General features: G+C 40.5%; 1 protein-coding gene across 4 annotated transcripts in view; it reads left to right on the plus strand.

The window, feature by feature from the left end:
- The window catches only part of pde4ca (phosphodiesterase 4C, cAMP-specific a), a 79,035-nt gene that overhangs the window by 24,078 nt on the left and 31,377 nt on the right, over positions 1-23,580 (plus strand). For 2 of the 4 annotated variants that reach the window (XM_061796699.1, XM_061796700.1), the window contains exon 1: positions 10,774-11,383. The exons of the other annotated variants lie outside the window; for them this stretch is intronic. In XM_061796699.1, coding sequence (XP_061652683.1) covers positions 11,256-11,383 — 128 coding nt within the window. In that variant the 5' untranslated portion in view covers positions 10,774-11,255. Of the gene's footprint in view, positions 1-10,773; positions 11,384-23,580 lie in introns of those variants that run through there. 4 annotated transcript variants of the gene reach the window in all.

Raw genomic sequence — 23,580 nt, forward strand, 5'->3', positions numbered from 1 at the left:
TCCTGTATTATTCTAACATACTTCTCTGCCACTCCAGACTTCCGCATGCAGTACCACAGTTCCTCTCTGGGTACTCTGTCATAGGCTTTCTCTAGATCTACAAAGACACAATGTAGCTCCTTCTGACCTTCTCTGTACTTTTCCATCAACATCCTCAAGGCAAATAATGCATCTGTGGTACTCTTTCTAGGCATGAAACCATACTGTTGCTCGCAAATACTCACTTCTGTCCTGAGTCTAGCCTCCACTACTCTTTCCCATAACTTCATTGTGTGGCTCATCAACTTTATTCCTCTATAGTTGCCACAGCTCTGCACATCACCTTTGTTCTTAAAAATGGGCACCAGTACACTTTTCCTCCATTCCTCAGGCATCTTCTCACGCACTAGAATTCTATTGAACAAGCTGGTCAAAAACTCCACAGCCACCTCTCCTAGATGCTTCCATACCTCCACAGGAATGTCATCAGGACCAACTGCCTTTCCATTTTTCATTCTCTTTAATGCCTTTCTAACTTCCCCCTTACTAATCATTGCCACTTCCTGGTCCACCACACTTGCCTCTTCTACTCTCCCTTCTCTATCATTTTCCTCATTCATCAACTCCTCGAAGTATTCTTTCCATCTACCTAGCACACTGCTGGCACCAGTCAACATATTTCCATCTCTATCCTTAATCACCCTAACCTGCTGCACATCCTTCCCATCTCTATCCCTCTGTCTGGCCAGCCTGTATAGATCCTTTTCTCCTTCTTTAGTGTCCAACCTGCCATACATGTCATCATATGCCTCTTGTTTTGCCTTTGCCACCTCTACCTTTGCCCTGTGTCGCATCTCAATGTATTCCTTTCGCCTCTCCTCGGTCCTCTCAGTGTCCCACTTCTTCTTAGCTAACCGTTTTCCTTGTATGATTTCCTGTACTGTGAGGTTCCACCACCAAGTCTCCTTCTCTCCTTTCCTGCCAGAAGATACACCAAGTACTCTCCTGCCTGCTTCTCTGATCACCTTGGCTGCAGTGGTCCAGTCTTCTGGAAGCTCTTCCCGTCCACCGAGAGCCTGTATCACCTCTTCCCGAAAAGCTGCACAACACTCGTCCTGTCTCAGCTTCCACCACATGGTTCTCTTCTCTGCCTTTGTCTTCCTAATTTTCCTCCCCACCACCAGAGTCATCTTACACACCACCATCCTATGCTGTCTAGCCACACTCTCCCCTACCACTACCTTACAGTTGGTAACCTCCTTCAGATTACATCGTCTGCACAAGATGTAATCCACCTGTGTGCTTCTACCTCCGCTCTTGTAGGTCACCCTATGTTCGTGCCTCTTCTGGAAAAAAGTGTTCACTACAGCCATTTGCATCCTTGTTGCAAAGTCTACCACCATCTGTCCCTCCAAGTTCCTTTCCTGGATGCCGTACTTACCCATCACTTCTTCATCACCCCTATTACCTTCACCAACATGTCCATTACAATCTGCACCAATTACGACTCTCTCTCTGTCTGGGATGCTCAGAACTACATCATCTAGCTCCTTCCAGAATTTCTCTTTCACCTCTAGGTCACATCCTACCTGTGGGGCATAGCCACTAATCACATTACACATAACACCCTCAATTTCAAATTTCAGCCTCATCACTCGATCTGATACTCTTTTCACCTCCAAGACATTCTTAGCCAACTCTTCTTTTAAAATAACCCCGACTCCATTTCTCTTCCCATCTACACCATGGTAAAATAATTTAAACCCTGCCCCTAAACTTCTAGCCTTACTGCCTTTCCACCTGGTCTCCTGGACACACAATATATCAACCTTTCTCCTAATCATCATGTCAACCAACTCCCGAGATTTTCCTGTCATAGTCCCAACATTCAAAGTCCCCACATTCAGTTCTAGGCTCTGTGTTTTCCTCTTCTCTTTCTGCCGAAGAACCCGCTTTCCACCTCTTCTTCTTCTTCTTTGACTTCGACCCACAGTAGCTGAATTTCCAACAGCGCCCTGCAGGTTGACGGCGCCGGTGGCGGACGTTGTTAACCCGGGCCACGACCGATCCGGTATGGAATTCTTTGGATGAACGCTCATATTTGTTTGGCAAGGTTTTAAGCCGGATGCCCTTCCTGACGCAACCCTCTGCATTTATCCGGGCTTGGGACCGGCCTACAGTTTGCACTGACTTGTGCCCCCCATAGGGCTGCATTACCCTATATTACTATGTGTACATTATTTTTATTGTCTTTATTTCTTTATTTTTAGAAGTTAGATTATTATGAACCATCAAGACACAGTGGTTAGTTTTACTTATTTGGAGCATTCCTAAAAGTAGACAAATACTTGTACATATAGTACATGTTTGTGAATTTGGTTCTTTTTTGCAATCATGTGCTATGTTATACTGTATGTGCCTCCAAGTCCGTCATCCAGCCTATCGCCAGGTCAGATGAGCACCGAACCTCCCCGTAGTACAAGCAGATGGCACGCTAATGAATCATGAGCTGACACACTGATAGCCTTTTACTACATTGCACGATGTTTCACATAACAGAGACAAATATAACCTCCTATAAACAACTCCATGCTGACACCTGCTCTAGCTGTTTTGTTTGCACATCGCTACCTACGATCACCATGTGCACAATGGAGGCATTTTAAAAAAAAAACATTTTTTTGTATTCTGGTTAGGGTATTCTAATAAGGAAGTTTTAGTTGATGCTTTTTTCAGCTATTAGAGAGTCAATAATACTTTGTGTATTTTGTCTGTGTGGTGTTTGAGCAGCCCCGTTTGCTTGGATGCCGCAACAGTTTTGGATTGTTTCCACTAGATATTATTATATAACATTGTAATTTGTACAATATTCCAGTTATGTTGCACGTATTGACGTACAAAGTAAGTCTATTTGTGTTTGCTCGATAATTTATTTGTTGTAACAATGCTTCTTGGCTATAAATCTTAGACCCATGGAAGGCCTATCTATTTCCATCCATCCATTTTCCGCACCGCTTCTCCTCACGAGGGTCGCGAGTGCACTGGCGCCTGCTGTCACATTTGTAAGGAATGCCCATATGTTGGATGAGCAGCAGAGCTGAGTATGCGAGTTGCACCCATGAAAAAGTTGCCAAACGGCTTATTTTCCTGTTGACTTTGACTCATGTTTTGAGCTACTCTGTATTTTGTTACAAAAATCACTTAACGTTGATTCGTTACGGCCGTAACAATGATTGTTACGGATATTGGAAAAACTAAATCCTAGCCATGGAGGCGAACGTTCTCTAAGGGTCCGCATTTAAGTCACTGATCATCGCCACCATGGGAGCGAATAAGCTACTCTTCTTACAAAAGTTTCCCGAAGGGAGGACGAGGAGCGGAGAGGCAGGCTGGCTGTAGCCGTGTTTTTGTGGTGAGGAACCAACTTTGAACAATAAAATAACAGGACATTTAATGTGTTTAGCAATATAAATATAAAATAATACACATCCACACAGGACGACTGATCTGAGCCGGAAATGAACATAAAATGCCCTTGTCACTTCAGAACGTGGGCAGGTTAAGAGTATATTATTATTAATAATATTTGTGATATAAGAAAAGATAACCTTTATTAGTCCCACAAAGGTGAAACATATGTAATATACTGTAAATAGCATTCAACTTGTACATGTGCAAGTACATTGCACAAAATAAAAACAAAAACTATTGTCCATGCATAAACTATCCAATTCAGTCAATCAGCAGTTATTTTTGTTTGTAAAATAGAATGCTGAGTTTTCATTTTGACGTTTTCTGATGAATCAGAATTTTTTTGGTTACCAGGGTTGACAACAGAATTGGCAAAGGTGAATTAATCCATAAACAGATATTTTTGATGGAATGTCGAAATCTCATATACTGATACTTTGATTCAGGCTGCAACAACAACCCCACTTCCAATGAAGTTGGGATGTTGTGTTAAACATAAATAGAAACAGAATGCAATGATTTGCAAATCATGTTCAACCTAAATTTAATTGAATACACTACAAAGACAAGATATGTAATGTTCAACTGATAAACTTGATTGTTTTTAGCAAATAATCATTAACTTAGAATTTTATTGCTACAACACGTTCTAAAAAAGCTGGGATAGGTAGCAAAAAAGACTGAGAAAGTTGAGGAATGCTCACCAAACAATGTTTGGAACATCCCACAGGTGAACAGGCTAATTGGGAACAGGTGGGTGCCATGATTGGGTATAAAAGGAGCTTCCCCTGAATTGCTCAGTCATTCACAAGCAAAGATGGGGCGAGGTTCACCTCTTTGTGAACAAATGCGTTGGAAAATAGTCGAACAGTTTAAGGACAATGTTCCTCAACGTACAATTGCAAGGAATTTAGGGATTTCATCATCTACGGTCCATAATATCATCAAAAGGTTCAGAGAATCTGGACAAATCACTGCATGTAAGCGGCAAGGCCGAAAACCAACATTGAATGCCCGTGACCTTCGATCCCTCAGGTGGCACTGCATCAAAAACCGACATCAATGTGTAAAGGATATCACCACGTGGGCTCAGGAGCACTTCAGAAAACCAATGTCAGTAAATTCAGTTCGGCGCTACATCCGTAAGTGCAACTTGAAACTCTACTATGCAAAGCAAAAGCCATTTATCAACCACACCCAGAAACGCCGCCGGCTTCTCTGGGCCCGAGCTCATCTAAGATGGACTGATGAAAAGTGGAAAAGTGTTCTGTGGTCCGACGAGTCCACATTTCAAATTGTTTTTGGAAATTGTTTTTGGACGCCCCTCCTTATTTCAGCAAGACAATGCCAAACCACATTCTGCACGTGTTACAACAGCGTGGCTTCGTAGTAAAAGAGTGCGGGTACTAGACTGCAGTCCAGACCTGTCTCACATTGAAAAGGTGTGGCGCATTATGAAGCGTAAAATACGACAACGGAGACCCCAGACAGTTGAACAGCTGATGCTGTACATCGAGCAAGAATGGGAAATAATTCCACCTACAAAGCTTCAACAATTAGTGTCCTCAGTTCCCAAACGTTTATTGAATGTTGTTAAAAGAAAAGGTGATGTAACACAGTGGTAAACATGACCTTGTCCCAGCTTTTTTGGAATGTGTAAAAAAAAAAAAAAAAAAAAGTTTATCAGTTTGAACATTAAATATCTCGTATTTGTAGTGTACTCAATTCAATACAGGAAGTCCTCGATTTACGAACGAGTTCCGTTCCTATGCTGGCGACGTAACACGAATTTCCGCGTAAGTCGGATTTCACCGTTAAAGTCGAAATTTACGGCGAAGTTACGGGTATTGTCCCACGTGATTGTGACAGCAAGCTCATTGTGTGGGCGTGTGCGTCAATGTGTGAGTGAGACGGGACTGTGAAGGAGGAAGGATTGCGCGCCGGTGCGAGTGTGTACAGGAGCAAATGTAGTGACGGCGACTGGGAAAGAGTAGCGATTAGTGGAGGACCCGTTGACGGAGCAAAGGAGCTAATAAAGCCATTAAAGCAGCAAATCGGTGCTTCGTGCCTTTATTGTTGCCGCCACCCAGCTCAGCTGTGCAACGAGAGAATGGAGTTAACCCCTGCATCTCCCGACCACGGTCAGGAGACCGTACCAGGAAAGGTTAACACTTCGTATAAATTAACTAAAATACATCAAAATAAAAAAAAATAAGATGCTGTACTTACCATTACTGCTGAGAGTATGGAAAAAAGGAGGGAGAAAAAGGCAAAGATACTTCCGCAGCACAAACACAGACAAGCACTAGCTAAGCAGAAACACTATGATGCTGGGGCAAAATGGCGGACGAGGCACGGGCGTCGTAAAGTCGAAGCGCCGTAGGTCGAGTGCGTCGTAACTCGAGGACTTCCTGTATAGGTTGAACATGATTTGAAAATCATTGTATTCTGCTTTTATTTATGTTTAACACCACGTCCCAACTTCATTGGAATTGGGGTTGTACGTGCGCAACGTTACAAAGTTGATATAATAAGAGTAAAATGAAAACTATTGAAGCCATAATGTATTAACAAATATGTTTATCTCCGTCACTGAAATTGTTCTTGACTAAATTTTGAAAATGTGGAAATTCGGGCAAATGTGGAAAAAATAGTTCTGGAAGTGAATTTTTATATGTTGGCAGCTCTGGACATGATGTCTGACAGGCAGCAGCTCCGTCACACAGCGCTCCTGACACAGTTGTAAAGATATTGTTATCCAAGAATGCCGGCCATGCCTATGTGCAGCCAACAAATGATGTCATGAGGCCCCTTTGTAGTAATGGCCGCGATGGCTTTGATAATCCTGCACTGAAGGGTTAGGGGCAACGGACGATGCAACTCTCAGCGGTTAGCTCGCCTCAGCGTCCATTTCAAGTGTGACGAGATGATACCGAGCAGAAGCAAACATTTGGCGTCTGTCTTGCTTCAAACGTCCACTCTCTTCCAACCTGGTGACGCACGCACATGAAAAACTGGGAAATCATCTGGTTTGCTGCTGGCCTGTACACATGCCAGCAATTGTCAAAAGCTCGTAAGACTTGCTGTTTAAAACCCTTTTTTTCTTGTGTTTTACTTTACATAAAAACACTTTTTACTGTCATTGAGAGCAGTAAAAGTGAACCTTTATTGAACCAAGGAACTATTTTACATTAGAAAAAAAATTTCACGACACACCACCAAACAGAAATGTCACAAAAAACATATACAGTGTCGCCTTGAGATAAGCCTTTAATTGTCTACATGTGTTGCTTCACAATTTGTTTTCTTTTTTAATTTGCTTAGTGGCTTATATCACCGTGACACCAATGCGATTCATTAGCCCATCTATAACGTTTTGCATTGTTTGTTGGCATTAAGCTAAATGGACTGACCTAAGGTAAAGCTATGTGGCTGTTTTAAATACACGTGTAGTTCTCTGTTTTGTTTAGTTTGACAATAATCTTCAACTTGGGGTGGCAATAAACTCCTTGAAGCCTCTTTTTTTGAAGAATTGTTCACGATCTGCCAAACTGCTGCTTTTTGTTGCATTGAGTTCAATGCCACCATACAGCGCTTGTATCTAAAATTTTTGCTCGCGAGTCAACCCCAAAAAAATCAGACGACGGCTCGTATTTGGAAAAACTCACTGGTATCGGAGTGTTACGAGCTTGGTCATCGAATGTATTGATCTTATAAATCAAGGTACCTCTATACTGAAACAATGGTGACGTGTGGTGGTAGTTGAAGAGCATTTTATTGTTCTGCCTGTCACTATACGTCACATAAAAAGATGAGCAAAGATTATTTGTTGTTAATAAATAATAATTTAATGACGAATTAAGGGAAATTGGATCACCTGATGTGCATAGCACAGTGGTTGGGAATCACTGATTTAAAGGATTGAGTTTGCTCTAAATATTCCTTTCCTTATAATCCTGTCCCTTTTTGTGGGCTTTGCACTGTCCATTGATTAATTCTTGCCACATGAATGCTAAAACCAGAACACTGAACAACTATTCTAAACGTTCAGCATGTCAGGTGTGACCTAGGGTCTTTTTGGATGGATTTTCACCACGGGAACTGCTGGTGCTTCAGTTGTACTTTGGTCTCATCATCTAACAGGGAATGGCTTTTGTTTGAACATAAATGAACATTTTGAGTTTTTCGAACATCTGTTATTTAGTCATAAAATGTTTTAATTCAAGATAAAGTGGTAGGAGGCAATCGGTTCCCCTGATAGTGTAAATATGTCAGTGGTTTTTCATCATACTTACTATCTTTGATTTTTTTTTTTCTTTCCCCTCCTACATGTTTTGTGTGGAAAAATGAGAAAAAGCAAACTGCTTTGTTCCCATAAAACAAATCCAAATTTTTATTCCATGCAGAGGTAGTTTTTCCTCAAACCTGGTTCATGTAAACATTTTACATATTGTGCAGTTTTTCATTGTGTACCTTTTGGGAATTCTATCCTGATGAGGTGATTGGATTTACAGTTTTACCAAACAAGTCACATGATGTCATACAGATGACAAAAAAAATCTGTATCTACTCTTTTTACAGAGATGTTATTGTGAGCGATGTATAACAGAAAACCCTTTTCAAATGGCTAAAAAAAAAAAAAAGAATTTCAATTTTATGAAAACATTGGAAGAAACTACTATAGAGTAGATAGGTTTGGTAGGACTAGTCATACTTTGGGTTGGCACATGCATGTGGAGCTTGCACAGTGATGGTCATACTGTTGAAAAGACCAGTCTGGGTAAAAAAAAAAAAAAAAAATGTGAATGTGGTTGTGAATGGATGTTTGTTTGTATGTGCCCTGCGATTGGCTGGCAACCAGTTCAGGGTGTACCCCGCCTCCTGCCCGATGATAGCTGGAATAGGCTGCCTGCGACCATAGTGAGGATAAAGCGGTACAGAAAATGGATGGATGGATGTATGCTAGGATATTCTGTGATATACACGGTGTCCCAAAAGTCACTATACACTTCTTTTTTTAATTTATTCGGTTTCAGGTATCATTTGGACAGACGTGAGGCCATCAGCATTTGACATCTTCCATCCATCCATCCATTTTCTGAACCGCTTCTCCTCACTAGGGTCGCGGTCATGCTGGAGCCTATCCCAGCCATCATCGGGCAGGAGGCGGGGTACACCCTGAACTGGTTGTCAGCCAATCGCATGGCACATGCAAACAAACAACCATTCACACTCACATTCACACCTACGGGCAATTTAGAGTTGTCAATTAACCTAGCATGCATGTTTTTGGGATGTGGGAGGAAACCGGAGTGCCCGGAGAAAACCCACGCAGGCACGGGGAGAACATGCAAACTCCATAAAGGCGGGGCCGGGGATTGAACCCCGCTCCTCAGAACTGTGAGGCTGACGCTCTAACCATCGTGTCCCCATTTGTCATCTTACACTGTAAAAATTCAATCTTACTCAGAATACTGTATTCGTCTTATTTATTTTCAAAACTAATCTGATTCCACTTAAAATAAGACTCATCACCTAAAAAGTAACTTTTTTTCACTTAAAAATTATTGCCAGTGTGAAAAAATTATAATAATAATTACTCCACTGACAATTATTTTTTTCTTCATATTTCAAGTAAAAATAAAAAATTGGAACAAGTGAAAATTGTCAGAAAAACAAGTTCCGTTTTAGGTGATGAGACTTATAAGTGCAATCAGATTTAGTTTTGACGAGAAATAAGACAAATATTCTTGATAAGATTTTGAGTTTTTCAGTGTAGGCTTAAATTTTTGGAAGCATATCATTTTCTTGTCCATGGCTCACCAGTAGACATTGGCAAGAAGTTTTGAGGTACCAGACTGCAGTTTGATAAGCTTTGTGGCACACTGCTCCGACATGTACAATTTACGCCATCCGTGGCAGGTTTCTCCAAACAGGATCTGTTCTTGTCAAGACCAGATCCTGTTTGGAGAAACTTGCCATGGAGAGTGTAAATTTTACATGTTGAAGCAGTGTGATGGTTATAAAGCTTCTCAAAGTGGTACTGAACTACATGCAGTCAGGAAAAAATAAATCTTGCTTGGTTGCAATTTTTCAGCTCCAATGTCAATTGCCTACAAAAACTGCCTTAGCTGTCAAATGCTGATGGCCTCACATCTGCCCAAATGATAACTGAAACGAAACAGAAAAGAGGACGTGTCTAATGATTTTTGGGACACCTTGTATACTGACGTCTTGCATGATCCCAGTTGGAACACTGTTTTGTCCAACTTTCGAGGATGTTTTTTCCTCAAATTCCAATTTTTATGACCTCAGGGCCATTTGACTTCAGCTGTTCCCTTGTCATTAAAACAAGACTTTGGAACATATGCTGAAAGCAAGCTTCGGTAGAACTATATAACTAAAGCAAATTAGATCATCCATTCTTTAATACCTTCCCCCTTTCAATCTCTACAATAGCAAATATTGCTGCCGTGGCCCCCGATTCATTCATTTAAAAAAAGATTATTCTTTAAACCTAGTACGAATAAAAGTAATCTAACTGTGGGAACATAGCCTGTAGATTCACATCTCCTTATCTTCCTGGTCTTATGTCCAAATATTTCCTGTTTAAGTTTTCAGCTGGAACATACAGAAGGTCAACCAGCTACGGTTTCATATTTACTTTACACATTTCTGGTCTTCAAAAATACATTGCCCCTGGCCATGGGTGACCTTGTGTGCTCGTGCATGAGAACATACTGTACATATTGTATGTGTGTGTTTTACCTAACATAGTCAAAGCATAATAGCATGTGGCCAAAGGGAGATCCCCGTCCTGTGATTGGATCAGTATTCGATACGTGGGCGAGACAACAGGAAGGGGTTAAAACGGCTCAAACATTTGGGGAAGGCTGAACTCATGCTGGCTATGATCCCTCCCCCTTTCTTAGCTCTGACCTCAGCCTCAGACTTGTTCCTCTTGTGTGTGGTACACACTTGCAGGGTCACATGCCCACACACACATCTCACATGCACATTCTGCAGGGGCACTTGGACAAACAGACCTAAAAGGACAAAGACATGAGCATGGAGGGTTAATGTGAGCGAGTGAAGTTTGTGTCGGGAAGAGAAAGGACTTTTCTTTTGTTTGCTGTGTGATTAAAAGGTGCAATAGCCCGAGGGGAGTGGAGGAAACGTGAAACAGAAGAAGAGCAAGGGGTGAGAGTAGACGCATCTGAAGGGAGAGAGGGAGAGGAAGAGAGGGGGAGAGTGAGAGAGGGATAGAGAGAGTGAGGGAGAGAGGGAAAGAGAAGAGAGAGAGAGAGAGAGAGGGAGAGAGGGAGAGAGGGAGAGGGGCGGGCAGCAGGAGCAGCGCCACATTTAGACCTGAAGCAAAGATCCATGTTGGAGACCCATTAATGCAGCACTGCTGAGAGGGGATGAAATCCTTTCGTCTTCAGGACAAAAACAAGACAGACAGTAGGAAGTCTCTCACTCGAGGAATCCAAGTGCTCAGGAAGACACTCATTCCGATTTCCTCACCTCATTCAAAGGGAGAATCCAGCTCATCCACAGGAATACACTCGGATGGATTGCATCACCCCGGTCAGTCCATCTCTCGGTGACCACTGCCCCTAGAACTGGCATCCACTCTAACCAGAGGGGAATGACAACTCCCGGGACGCCGCGGAGAGCCGGACAGTCCGACAAAGCGAGACAGACGGGGGAGCGGGTGGCGTTTTCCAGGGATGAGAGCCGACCCGAGCTGAGGAGAAGCCAGCTGCCCAGAAGAGGAGGCTGACGACGGGTCGGCGAGAGGAATCATGAGCGTGCCGAGCAGCTGCGGGTTCTGTTATTCCGTAGAGAGGACCATCACGGTGCGGAGTGGGAACAAGTGGGGCTCGCCATGTGCTGTCAACAGGCCCATTGACATCATACAGAAACGCAGGCGGTAATTAAGAAACTTCTCATTTGCTCTTTTTAGTCTTTTATGCTACATTGTTTTTATGTCTCAAACATACGACCACATCCTCATCGGATATGTTAAGTGGGTAAAGTTTGAAAGCGTTTGGCACATCTCTCAACATGAGTAGTTTTTAACCTTCTTCAATTAGCCCTCATCCCTAACAAATACCCTTTATATGGAAGTCAATTTTACTTACAGTGAATTCCTGCTTATTCGTGGTTCGGTATTTGCTTACTTGCAGATTGTTTTTGGAACCTATCTATAACCGGATAACTTTGTACTGAGGAAAAATTTTAAGTGAGTCGATGAGCTTCATTTAGACCACAGGTATCAAACTCGAGGCCCGGGCACCAGATCCGGCCCGCCACATCATTTTATGTGGTCCGCGAAAGCAAATCATGTGTCAACTTCCATGATTCTTGCTAAAATCTGTCCTAATTTCTGTATAATATCCATCTGTAATAAATAGTAATGAACTATTGTAAGCATGTTTTGCCTCCAATATCCATCCATCCATTTTCTGAGCCGCTTCTCCTCACTAGGGTTGCGGGCGTGCTGGAGCCTATCCCAACTATCATCGGGCAGGAGGCGGGGTACATCCTGAACTGGTTGCCAGCCAATCGCAGGGCACATACAAACAAACAACCATTCGCACTCACATTCACACCTACGGGCAATTTAGAGTCTCCAATGCATGCATGTTTTTGGGATGTGGGAGGAAACCGGAGTGCCCGGAGAAAACCCACGCAGGCACGGGGAGAACACAGGCGGGGCCAGAGATTGAATCCCGGTCCTCAGAACTGTGAGGCTGACGCTCTAACCAGTCATCCACCGTGCCGCCTGCCTCCAATATATAATATAATAATATGATGAGGCGATTAAACATTGATATGGTTTTACAATCATAATGCCCCTCTGAGGAAAACCGTATCTACAATGTGGCCCACGACAAAAATGAGTTTGACACCGCTGATTTACACAAAAGTGGTACTTTGGTCCCATCTTGTGTCATCTTAAAGGCAATTGCCAAACCTTTTGGGTGGGTGTCAATTATTCATGGTTTTCTCTGTTTGCAGGAGGACTAGTCACAAATTTAAATACAACCCCAATTCCAATGAAGTTGGGTACGTTGTATTAAACATAAATAAAAACAGAATACAATGGTTTGCAAATCATGCTCAACCTATATTTAATTGAATACACTACAAAGACAAGATATTTAATGTTCAAACTGATAAACTTTATTGTTTTTAGCAAATAATCATTAACTTGGAATTTTATGGCTGCAACACGTTCCAAAAAAGCTGGGACAGGGTCATGTTCATCACTGTGTTACGTCACCTTTTCTATTAACAACATTCAATAAACGTTTGGGAACTGAGGACACTAATTGTTGAAGCTTTGTAGGTGAAATTCTTTCCCATTCTTGCTTGATGTACAGCTTCAGCTGTTCAACAGTCCGGGGCCTCCGTTGTCGTATTTTATGCTTCATAATGCGCCACACATTTTCAATGGGAGACAGGTCTGGACTGCAGGCAGGCCAGTATAGTACCCCCACTCTTTTACTACAAAGAAACGCTGTGGAACACATGCAGAATGTGGTTTGGCATTGTCTTGCTGAAATATGCAGGGGTGTCCATGAAAAAGATGTTGCTTGGATGGCAGCATATGTTTCTCCAAAACCTGTATGTACCTTTCAGAATTAATGGTGCCTTCACAGATGTGTAAGTTACTCATGCCATTGGCACTAACACAGCCCCATACATCACAGATGCTGGCTTTTGAACTTTGCATCCATAACAGTCCGGATGGTTCTTTTCCTCTTCGGCCCGGAGGACACGACGTCCACAATTTCCAAAAACAATTTGAAATGCGAACTCGTCGGACCACAGATCACTTTTCCACTTTTCATCAGTCCATTTTTGATGAGCTCGGGCCCAGAGAAGCCGGCTGCGTTTCTGGGTGTTGTTGAGAAATGGCTTTTGCTTTGCATAGTAGAGTTTTAAGTTGCACTTACGGATGTAGCACCGAACTGTATTTACTGACATTGGTTTTCTGAAGTGTTCCTCAGCCCATGTGGTGATATCCTTTACACATTGATGTCGGTTTTTGATGCAGTGCCACCGGAGTGATCGAAGGTCACAGGCATTCAATGTTGGTTTTTGGCCTTGTCGCTTACATGCAGTGATTTGTCCAGATTCTCTGAACCTTTTGATGATATTATGGACCGTAGATGATGAAATCCCTAAATTCCTTGCAATTGTACATTGAGGAACATTGTCCTTAAACTGTTCGACTATTTTCTCACGCACTTGTTCACAAAGAGGTGAACCTTGCCCCATCTTTGCTTGTGAATGACTGAGCAATTCAGGGAAGCTCCTTTTATCCCCAATCATGGCACCCACCTGTTCCAATTAGCCTGTTCACCTGTGGGATGTTCCAAACAGGTGTTTGATGAACATTCCTCAACTTTCTCAGTCTTTTTGCCACCTGTCCCAGCTTTTTTGGAACGTGTTGCAGCCATAAAATTCTAAGTTAATGATTATTTGCTAAAAACAATCAAGTTTATCAGTTTGAACATTACATATCTTGTCTTTGTAGTGTATTCAATTAAATTTAGGTTGAACATGATTTGTAAATCATTGAATTCTGTTTCTATTTATGTTTAACACAACGTCCCAACTTCATTGGAATTGGGGTTGTACATTGTTCCATGCTCATAACTCAAAAGACTCAAATCTCATCATCTTTCCCTTTTGAAATGAATGAAAATACCATTAATCTGTTCCAGCCTCCACCCAAAAATATTTTGTAATGTGTTTTTAAATAACATAAAATTGCGCAATATAGTATTATACTTTTGAAAACATACAGTAACAACATAAATAAAAAGTTTTTGTCACACTTTGCATTAATTCAATGGCCGTTGTGCCAAACCTTCTGGTGTGCCTGCCTTGGTCATCTGGTGGCAATATAATGCAGACATACGGATATACTCTACATGGAGCCGGTCACAGATCCTCAGTAAGCCACAGTAATATTAGTCGTTATTAGTGATAGGGTCTGTCTACGTGTTGCTCCACCATTTGTGTTCAAATATCAGTTGCTTCGCCCATCAATAAAATTTCCCATTTGTTAGGATTTATCGAGCAGCCTTTAAAGGCGTAGTTATATGGTTATATTAAATGCACAATATGTAATTCTTTGTTTTATGTTTACTTTAACAGTAAACTTAAACTAGGAGTGATCACACAGGGCGAGATAGCATTGAATTTTGTATTCTTTTTTTTACCCCTAGACCACATAATTTTAAAACTACATTTTAAGTTTACTTGGGCTATATGTGTGGTATTTACATTTGTTCAATGCTCTTAAAGTGGATAAACTATGCAAAAATAGAATTTGAGAAGGGGGGCCATACTTTTTCACAGCCCTGTATTTGAAATTTACTGTACTACCTTTACTATGCCGTTACACTACATTTAAAAAGGGGTGGGGGGGGGGGGATACAAAAGCCTGTGTGCGCTTTGTACATCCTTTTTCCTCATCACAGTGTGAAGTCAAACACGGGGTTTGTGGCTTGACTTTCTCTTGATCATGTGCCACCAGGGAGACTAGACCAGTGGACACTCTGATAAAATCCAGTTTACATTATGGTATTCTGTGCTGTCTCATGCACAAGGCTTGTTTAGCACATATAATACACATATAAATTTTGGGAGTGCAGAGTATTGTACAAAGCAGTTGTCTCTTCTAGCTTCACCCGTATTACCACCCATGCCACGAACGTTATTGGACTCTGGATTGTCAATTAACTAAAATCTGTCTGGGTACATTTTCCTTTGTCTCATTAGAAGTTATTCAAAAAAAATAATCAAATAAGAAAATAACTAAATAATTAAATTACCTGTCTAATTCGAGATACTGTATAATGTCAAATTATGCCAATGATGGCATTTTTTTCCAGAAAACACTAAAATCTGAACCAAATACTGAATACATTGTAAAACATGTAAAGGAGCCCTTCCAGGCCTCAAATGGGTTGCTTGAGGTGCTCTTTGGATGGCTCAGTCATATACAGTATAGCAAAACTCCGGAAACGTCAGCCTCCCTGGCGAAAATCTTTTTATTTTAAGAAGGCGACTCTATAAAAACACCTGATTGGTGCATGAAAAGACACAAATTCATTGTCATCGATTGCCTTATAGTCGGTTGGCACTAAATATTTTTTTCAGATGCACTCTAGCATTCTATCAAACAATATTTCTATATCACTGAGAAGGGGCTAATCACTCCTGTTTTTGTATTGCCTTTAAGAGCTTTACAGGTTCAGTATACGTTGCATATGATCACAGTCCAGTGAAACGGATGCATCTCATTTTCATTCAAAAACAGCATAAAAAGTAGAAATTTGTGTGCTACATTGCCATGACGCTGATCATGTTGCTAGGATGCTGGCTGTGTAACCTCTTTAATATGTAGTTGTTTTTGTTTTTTTGCAAATAACTTTTCAATTTGTCTTTCATACCTGATTAATTAGATAATTGTTGGATTTTATACTACTTACTATGCTTGATAACGATGGTATGAGTGAGGAACATCCATGACACTGATGTGACAAATGGATTTCCATTTGCATGAATCCTGTTTTAAAACTGTCACCAGACACATCTGTAATTTTTTTTTTTCTATTCGTGTGGTTCAAAATGTTTTGCTGTTATAGTTGAACTTGTAATCACATTCGGTTGATCCGGTGTGGGATGTCGCTCGACCTTTTTGTTGGGATTTCTGAAAAATTTTTGCAGGAGGAAATATTTCATTTTTCTATAAAATCCTTTAGAAAAAAAAAAAAACTGCAGCTCACTGGGTGGACTTCCCGGCGGGCATTGGTGGTGGACTTGCCCATGTTCTGCGAGTGCTGGAGCAGTGCCAGCTGGCGTCCGCCTTGGTCCCCCATTCCGCCTGCTGGTGGGGGCTATTGTGGCCTCCTGGGCCTGCTTCCTCCTCTTCTATCAGTTCCTTGCGTCCTGCTGCGGTCGCCGCCTCCTCTTCTTGTGGGATTGCGGTGGCACCCCTGCGGTGTGTGGGGCCTGAAAAATATATTGTTCTAAAAAAAATTGTTCCTGTCGTTGCAGGCCTAAACACATATTGAGAGCAAGAGGAATTGATTACGCATAAATATTGTACAAACAGTATAAAAGATTAAAGCGTAACGACTAATAAAGCTCTGCAATATAGCGGGACCATGAAGCAAGAACCACGATGTAGCGGATGATTACTGTATCGGACTCATTGTTTCCATGACATGTGCATCCCGGGACTCAAGTGTAAAATGATCTATGACACATGGCACAACGCTGAAAAAAATGACACTTTGCTACAATATAAAGTAATCAGTGTCCAGCTTGTATAATAGTGTAATTGTACTGTCCCCTCAACATACAGCCATTGTTTATACTGCTGGCAACAAAAGTGAGTATAACCCTAAGTGTAAATGTCCAACTTGGAAAGGTGGCTCATGCTCTGTGGACACTGAGCTTGAGACCAGTGGAGACACCAGATCCCGAACGATCTCCTTCCTTCATTCAACAACTAGTCAGGAGCTTTTGGGTTTTTTTTTAATTATTTTTTTTAGACATGGTATTGACCTTTGCACATGCATTTACTGATGGGAAAAGATGAGCAGATGCTGGAGAGTAAAGGTCGCCGACTTCATTATATTGTTTTGAGGAATAGCGTGGTGAAGCGACACGTGAGACTAACAACCATGTCAGCTATCCTGTTTAATTTATTCATTAGACAGCCAAAAGTGATGGATGTCTGAACTATGACCTTTTAGGCACTGCATCTTTTTCACATTCTCTTTTGCACTACTTAATTCAGCTATGCAAGTAGAACACAGTGCTGTGATTATCTGTCTCTCAGACAAGGGCAGAGTTCTCCTAACAGATGTACGGCTCATACAAGACTATACCAATTTCGGCATGAAGAAAAAACTAGTTAAAAGCAAGATTATGTCAGTTGACTGGAGAAGTCTGCAATTTGTGTATATAAGCACAATATTTATCACCCCGGCTGTAATCAATCTGTCCGCTTGGAAAATTTAATACCCAGGGGTCACTGTCTTAATCTTGTTTTTTTTTTCTTGCTAATCTTTCTTTTTTGTAAATTTTGGTTGTCCAATTATTTCAACAAATTCATAATACTTGTCTATTGTTAGTTACTAGACTGCTTTCAAGTAAAATAAGCCATATATGTGTGTGTGTGTGTGTGTGTGTGTGTATATATACACTGTATGTATGTGTGTGTGTGTGTACATATCTCTATTCTATTTCTATATACACACACACACACACACACACACATACTGTAGCTGAAATAAGTATTTAACTCGATGTTCCTGCGTGGGTTTTGTCCGGGTACTCCGGTATCCTCCCACATTCCAAAAACATGCATGGTACGTTAATTGAAGACTCTAAATTGCCCGTAGGTGTGAATGTGAGTGCGAATGGTTGTTTGTTTCTACTGTATGTGTCCTGCGATTGGTTGGAGACCAGTTCAGAGTGTACCCCGCCTCTCGCCCGAAGGTAGCTGGGATAGGCTCCAGCACGCCCGAGATCCTAGTGAGGATAAGCAGTACGGAAAATGGATGGATGGATATAGTGTACTTCTGTACATGTACAGATACCTATGTAATTAATGCTCTATAATTAGGGAGAAGTAAAAAGTACAGACTCTAAAATGTACTTAAGGAAAAAAGTAATCATTATGAATTATTGCTGTATTTTATACAATATCTGTTTTGATAACTTGCCAAGACAAAAAGACAAAAAGACCTCACCCAAAATAATTGAACTAACTTGTCTTGTATAAGCAAAACAACAACAAAAAATGCTAAATTAGCTACTGATTGCAACTAAAACAATACATCTTATCTGGAGCTTTGGTTCATGGTGGACTCAGTCCCACTCCTGTCCAGAAGCATACAGTTGTACAGCTCAGCATTTTGTCCTCTGAATTGAATTGATTGATCTAGTTTCCGTCAACACTTTCTGACGTTGAGCTAAGTAGCAATGCAGTCAACACAGGAGCGGGATGGAAAAACCCAATAGGAGGCTCTAGGAGGCTTTCTAACTGCACCACTGACAACAAACAATGTTGGAGCTAGCCAGTATGATTTATGCAACCTGAACTTGAATATGAAGTAAGAGCTTTGAAAAGACAGCAGATTTGGCTCATCGCATGTGAATGAGTTAACCAAGGTTGCGCCTTCCGAGCGCATTTCACCGAAACGCAATCCTCTTCTGTCAGTTCATCAGAGAATAAGGACAAAGAGGAGAGAAAGATAAATATTCCTCCTTTTCTTGATTTGTCAGGCTCTCTAAAGTGTGAAAGTTGGATGTGATCTGATATGTCCGATGCCAAACCGCATTAAGGAGTCATTCGTTTGCATGAACGCATATCTGTTTGGAAGAATTTGTGTCAGGGGTAAATTGTTAGCCCCGCTTTCCCGGTGCGTGTGGCCAGGATGGATTGATCATGCACCCGCACTGCATGAATCTTCTTCTTTGCAAAAATAATGAAGTCATCGCATGCCTTCAGCACTGCATGGCGTCATTGCCAAAGCACATTTTATCATCATAAATATGTCTGGATGTTTTTTTCTTGAATTATCGGTGGCTTTGAACGGTAGATAGCCCTAGAGGGAGCATGCCGGGCCGTCATATATCTGCCTCACAAATAGGAAGGGACACAGCGCTTGTCCCGATGTTCTTGTGCTTTATTCTCTGATGGAACAGTTTGTTCTTGTAAATACTTTGTAAAGACACTGAACTGACTTTAATGGTCATAACATCTGTTAAGTTATTTTACTGTCCAGTGACGAACCTTCTGTACGCGATTAGTTTATCACTTCATGATCAAACAGCCACACAATGTTGAATATATGAGCTTGTGTATTTTTTTTAAATAGTCTTTTTGATGGTAACATCTTGCTACCTTGCCTTGTTAAGAATCATTCAAGTTGTGTTACAGTATACCTAAATGTGTCAACAAAATGCAGTGGAACCGTTTTGAGACATTGGCTGAGTCGGTAGAACGATTTAAGATTTTGTTTTGTCGTCAATTATAATCTAATGAAAGTCGAGTCGAAGTCAATTAATCGTTGTTGTCGACATTTTTTTCAGCACAGTACAGCAGTCCCCAACCTAGATTTGCATCACAGACCGGTTTTCCCATAAAGACAACAAATAAAAAACAAAAATTGAAACAAATAAACACAAAACAAAATCTAAATTATGACTCACCATTAGGTTGAAAGTCATTGTTGTAATTAGTAGGAGCCTGCATGTTTCGCTTCAGTGAGCTTGCCGGTCTCATCTTGTGTTCAATAGTATAGCGTGTTGTAAGACTGGACATAAACTTTGATGTAGAGTAGTAAAATCGACTCGTCGACTCATTGGTTCATTCTCTACGTTGCCCTCCAATTTGTTAGGATTTTGAAAAAGAATTGCATTATAAATAGAAACAAACCACACCATCCAACAGTCACCTTTACAGTATATTCTGTATCTCAGGTCCCTTGAAAGGTGCTATAAATTGCCGTGAAAAGGTATTTGCCGCTTTCCTGATAATTACTTTTTCACACAGGGCCTGATGGTTACGGATTTTTTTGCAGTTAATAAATAAGCTCATCATTGATAACCTGCATTTTGTTATTACTTGGATTGTCTTTGTGAGATATTAAATTTGGCTTGATGATCCGAAACATTTAAGTGTACTGAATATGCCTAAAAAGTACAGGTAGAGACAAATCTGTTTTCACAGCACTGTATCAACTTAAACCATTATTATTATTATTACTTGGATAGTGTCGTCATCACACCTTTCCTGAGCAGGCGTTGAACTTTTCACAACCTCTCCTCATTTCTCCTCCTCTCACTTCCTCTCCCCACGTCTCACCTCACCTCACCGCCAAAGCTTCCAAGTCTTCTCCTCTCACTTATCTCACAGTGTTCGGTGCTGTGCCAGACTATTCCACAGGACAGCAGTCTGCCGTTGCGTGTTGGACATCGAGGGTGATGACTCAGAAAAGACAGCTGTACTTGAGCCATAATGATGTCATTTCGTGTCCGTGTGGAACAAATTAGCAAACAGGAATGTGTGCACTTATATGCAAATTCACCACCTGCATTAGGAAGAATTTTGTCTTTTTTAATGTTTTAAACGGTTTTTTAAAATGTGATAGACACCACACATGATGTGGAAAATTAGATCTGTGTGTTTTTTTCCTGCTCTTATAGTGTAGTAGACGGTGGGACAACTCACTATATTGTCTTCACTGAGATTGTTCTCCAGGAATTTTCAAAGTGTGGTATGAGTACTACTCGGGATCCCTCTAATGGTACACGAGTGAATCACTGCCCAAGTAGAGTACAGATGTAATTAACTTTCAATACAACATGCATTTAATCTTTCAAAACTGGTTTTAAATATATATATATGTATTTATTAAACATATATTTATGTACAATATTTATATTTCTGTTCAATCAATTTTTATTTGTATCGTTTATATCCGGCACAATCTACACAATCTCCCTTGTGTTATGCGGGCTCCTTCTAGTGGTACTTCAAAAAAAAAAAAAAACATCCCTGATTTTAATACAAATATGCATTTAAAACATGAAATCAAACAGTAAAATGTTTAACATTCTTTTTAAATCCAGTGAAGTACTTTTACTTTTATAGTACTGTACATCTTTATAAGCACAGTTCAGTTCTATTTAAAATTTAAGCACAATACATTGGCATTTAATCTTTGTTTTTCAAATTTTATTGATTTTTTAAAAATGTATTTATGTGCAATACATTTTTAAATGAATAATTTAAGTGTTGTTGTTTTTTGCAAATGTTTTTCAATTGGAGTGTTAGTGTTCACAACAATCATGAATATACTTTTTAGGAATAAAACCTCTGCCTTGTTTTTGATGAATACTAAGGCCTACTGCATTACTGTATTTTAATGTTTGTCATTATAGTGGCACTTCGAAAGCTAAGTATGTTTTAGGTGGTACTCGGCGTAAAAGGTATGAAAGCCACTGATCTACGGAATTGTTAACAATCAATTAATCGATTATTACACTCCTTATTGTGCATCCTAACCTAAATTTAATGGGTTTGCCGAGGACCAAAGCCCGTCTACCTAAGTTTTGTGGAATCCTGTAGTGAGTATTTTTGTGTAATCCTTCTCACGAACAAACAGAAGGCAATGACAGCATAATTTTCTTGGCCTGGCTGCACTGACATTGCTGGAATTTCTACAGCTAGTCAGACATATTTTTTTGTGTAGATAAGTTTTGTGAACTTCTTTTGTAATAAATAATCTGATCTAACTAACCCGCATGTGAAGTTGATACGATTACACCCCCTAAGATCGCTCAACATGCTTATACAGTAAAGTGTATCAGAGGTCATGGAGCGCAGGCGTCACGGCGGCACGGCGGCACGGTGTTGTTTTCCAAAGGAAAGATCTGAGGCTGACGGCTGGCCTCTGACGGTGATTACAGCCGTCCTCATACAATAATAATTGTACACACACAGACAACACACAAACCAGTGACTTGACTGTTACGTTGGGCGCCACCTTAATCACAGTCCACCGATCACACTCGTGCAAACACAAGCTTGCTTCATTTACAGACCAGCTGCTCATTTTATGTACGTGCGTCATTATCTGATTACCTGTTTGAAAAACATGCAAATTGATCACAGCTTTGGAAATGAAGCCATTTGAGTTTTTTTTTTCTTCTTCTTTCATATGACTCCTAAAATGTGCAAGTTCATATTTTTTTTAACTAAGCATCATTTAAAAAAAAAACAAAAAAACCAAGACATGTAAAAACATTAAAATAGTTTTACCCCTCCCCCCCCACACACACATCTTAAACACATTTAACAAAAACAAAGCAAATTTAAACAGTTTTTAATATATTGTGTACTTAGCACCTGTTCTCTCTCTATCTCCCCCTCTCTCACTGTCATAAAATTGGAGATTATTATATAACATCATGTTCAGGAACCAAAAATAAGAACATTCTCTTGCCCTTGCAGTTTTTTTTAACAAAAGGGTGCTGGCTTCCAGCTGATTATTTGTCACTCTGTTAGTTTACTGTAAAACTGATACATAAAACAAAATGGATAAAACATTGTATATTTAAACAGCAAAATCTTCAACCAAAGCATGTAATTTTGTCTAACAAAAATCCGGTAGCTTCATGCTAAAATATTAAGCGAAACAGTCTTAGGCTAGTGGAAATTAGCATAGATGTCATGGTAATTATAAAGGTTCAGACATTTGCTACTTTATCACATGGAGGAGCAACATATACAAACATCCTACAATACAACCATAGACAGCAGATATAAAAAGTCTACACACCCCTGTTCAACGGTTTCTGTAAAATAAAATCAGACTAAGAAAAATAATTTCAAAACTTTTTTCCACCACTGATGTGACCTATGACCTCTACAACTCAATTGGGCAAAAAAGACATTTTAGGGAGGGGGAAGTAAAAATAAACAACTGAGATATTGTGGTTGCACAAGTGTGCACACCCACCTATAACTTGTGCTGACCGTGTTCATGAGTAACTAATCACATTCAAGTCAGCACACAATTGCCATCATTTACAGTTCCTCAAACTCACCCCAAATAAAATTCAGATGTTCTAGTAGCCTTTTCCTGACTTTTTTGTTATTTTCTAGCTGAAACCTGAAGGTTTTGTGCCAACACTGACTGCTTTTTGTACTGGTTCATAATTCCCTGATACACTGAAGGTGCAAAGTTCTAAATTCTGACCTGTCTGTATGCTGTAAATACCCAATATAGCGAAGGAACTGTCTGGCCCTGCACATAGTTGTTGTATTCACACACATATCAGCAGTGATCACAAGAAAAAGGTCAGTAAGGTGGCTGTCTATTGCTACACCAGTTTACATTCATTTTAAACCACAGTCTACACCCTCTTTCTAAACAATGGATATACATGTAAAAAAGCAGTTACAAAATGTGTGACTATGCTCAGCTGTCATTTAAACATGAGTACGTCGCTACCCTCACTCTGTTTTTGTAGCGGGGTGAGACATCAGCCGAAAGGATTTTGTTTCTGTCGTGTATTATT

The sequence above is a fragment of the Phyllopteryx taeniolatus genome, chromosome 14 (genome assembly GCF_024500385.1).
Source record: "Phyllopteryx taeniolatus isolate TA_2022b chromosome 14, UOR_Ptae_1.2, whole genome shotgun sequence".
Classification (NCBI taxonomy): domain Eukaryota; kingdom Metazoa; phylum Chordata; class Actinopteri; order Syngnathiformes; family Syngnathidae; genus Phyllopteryx; species Phyllopteryx taeniolatus.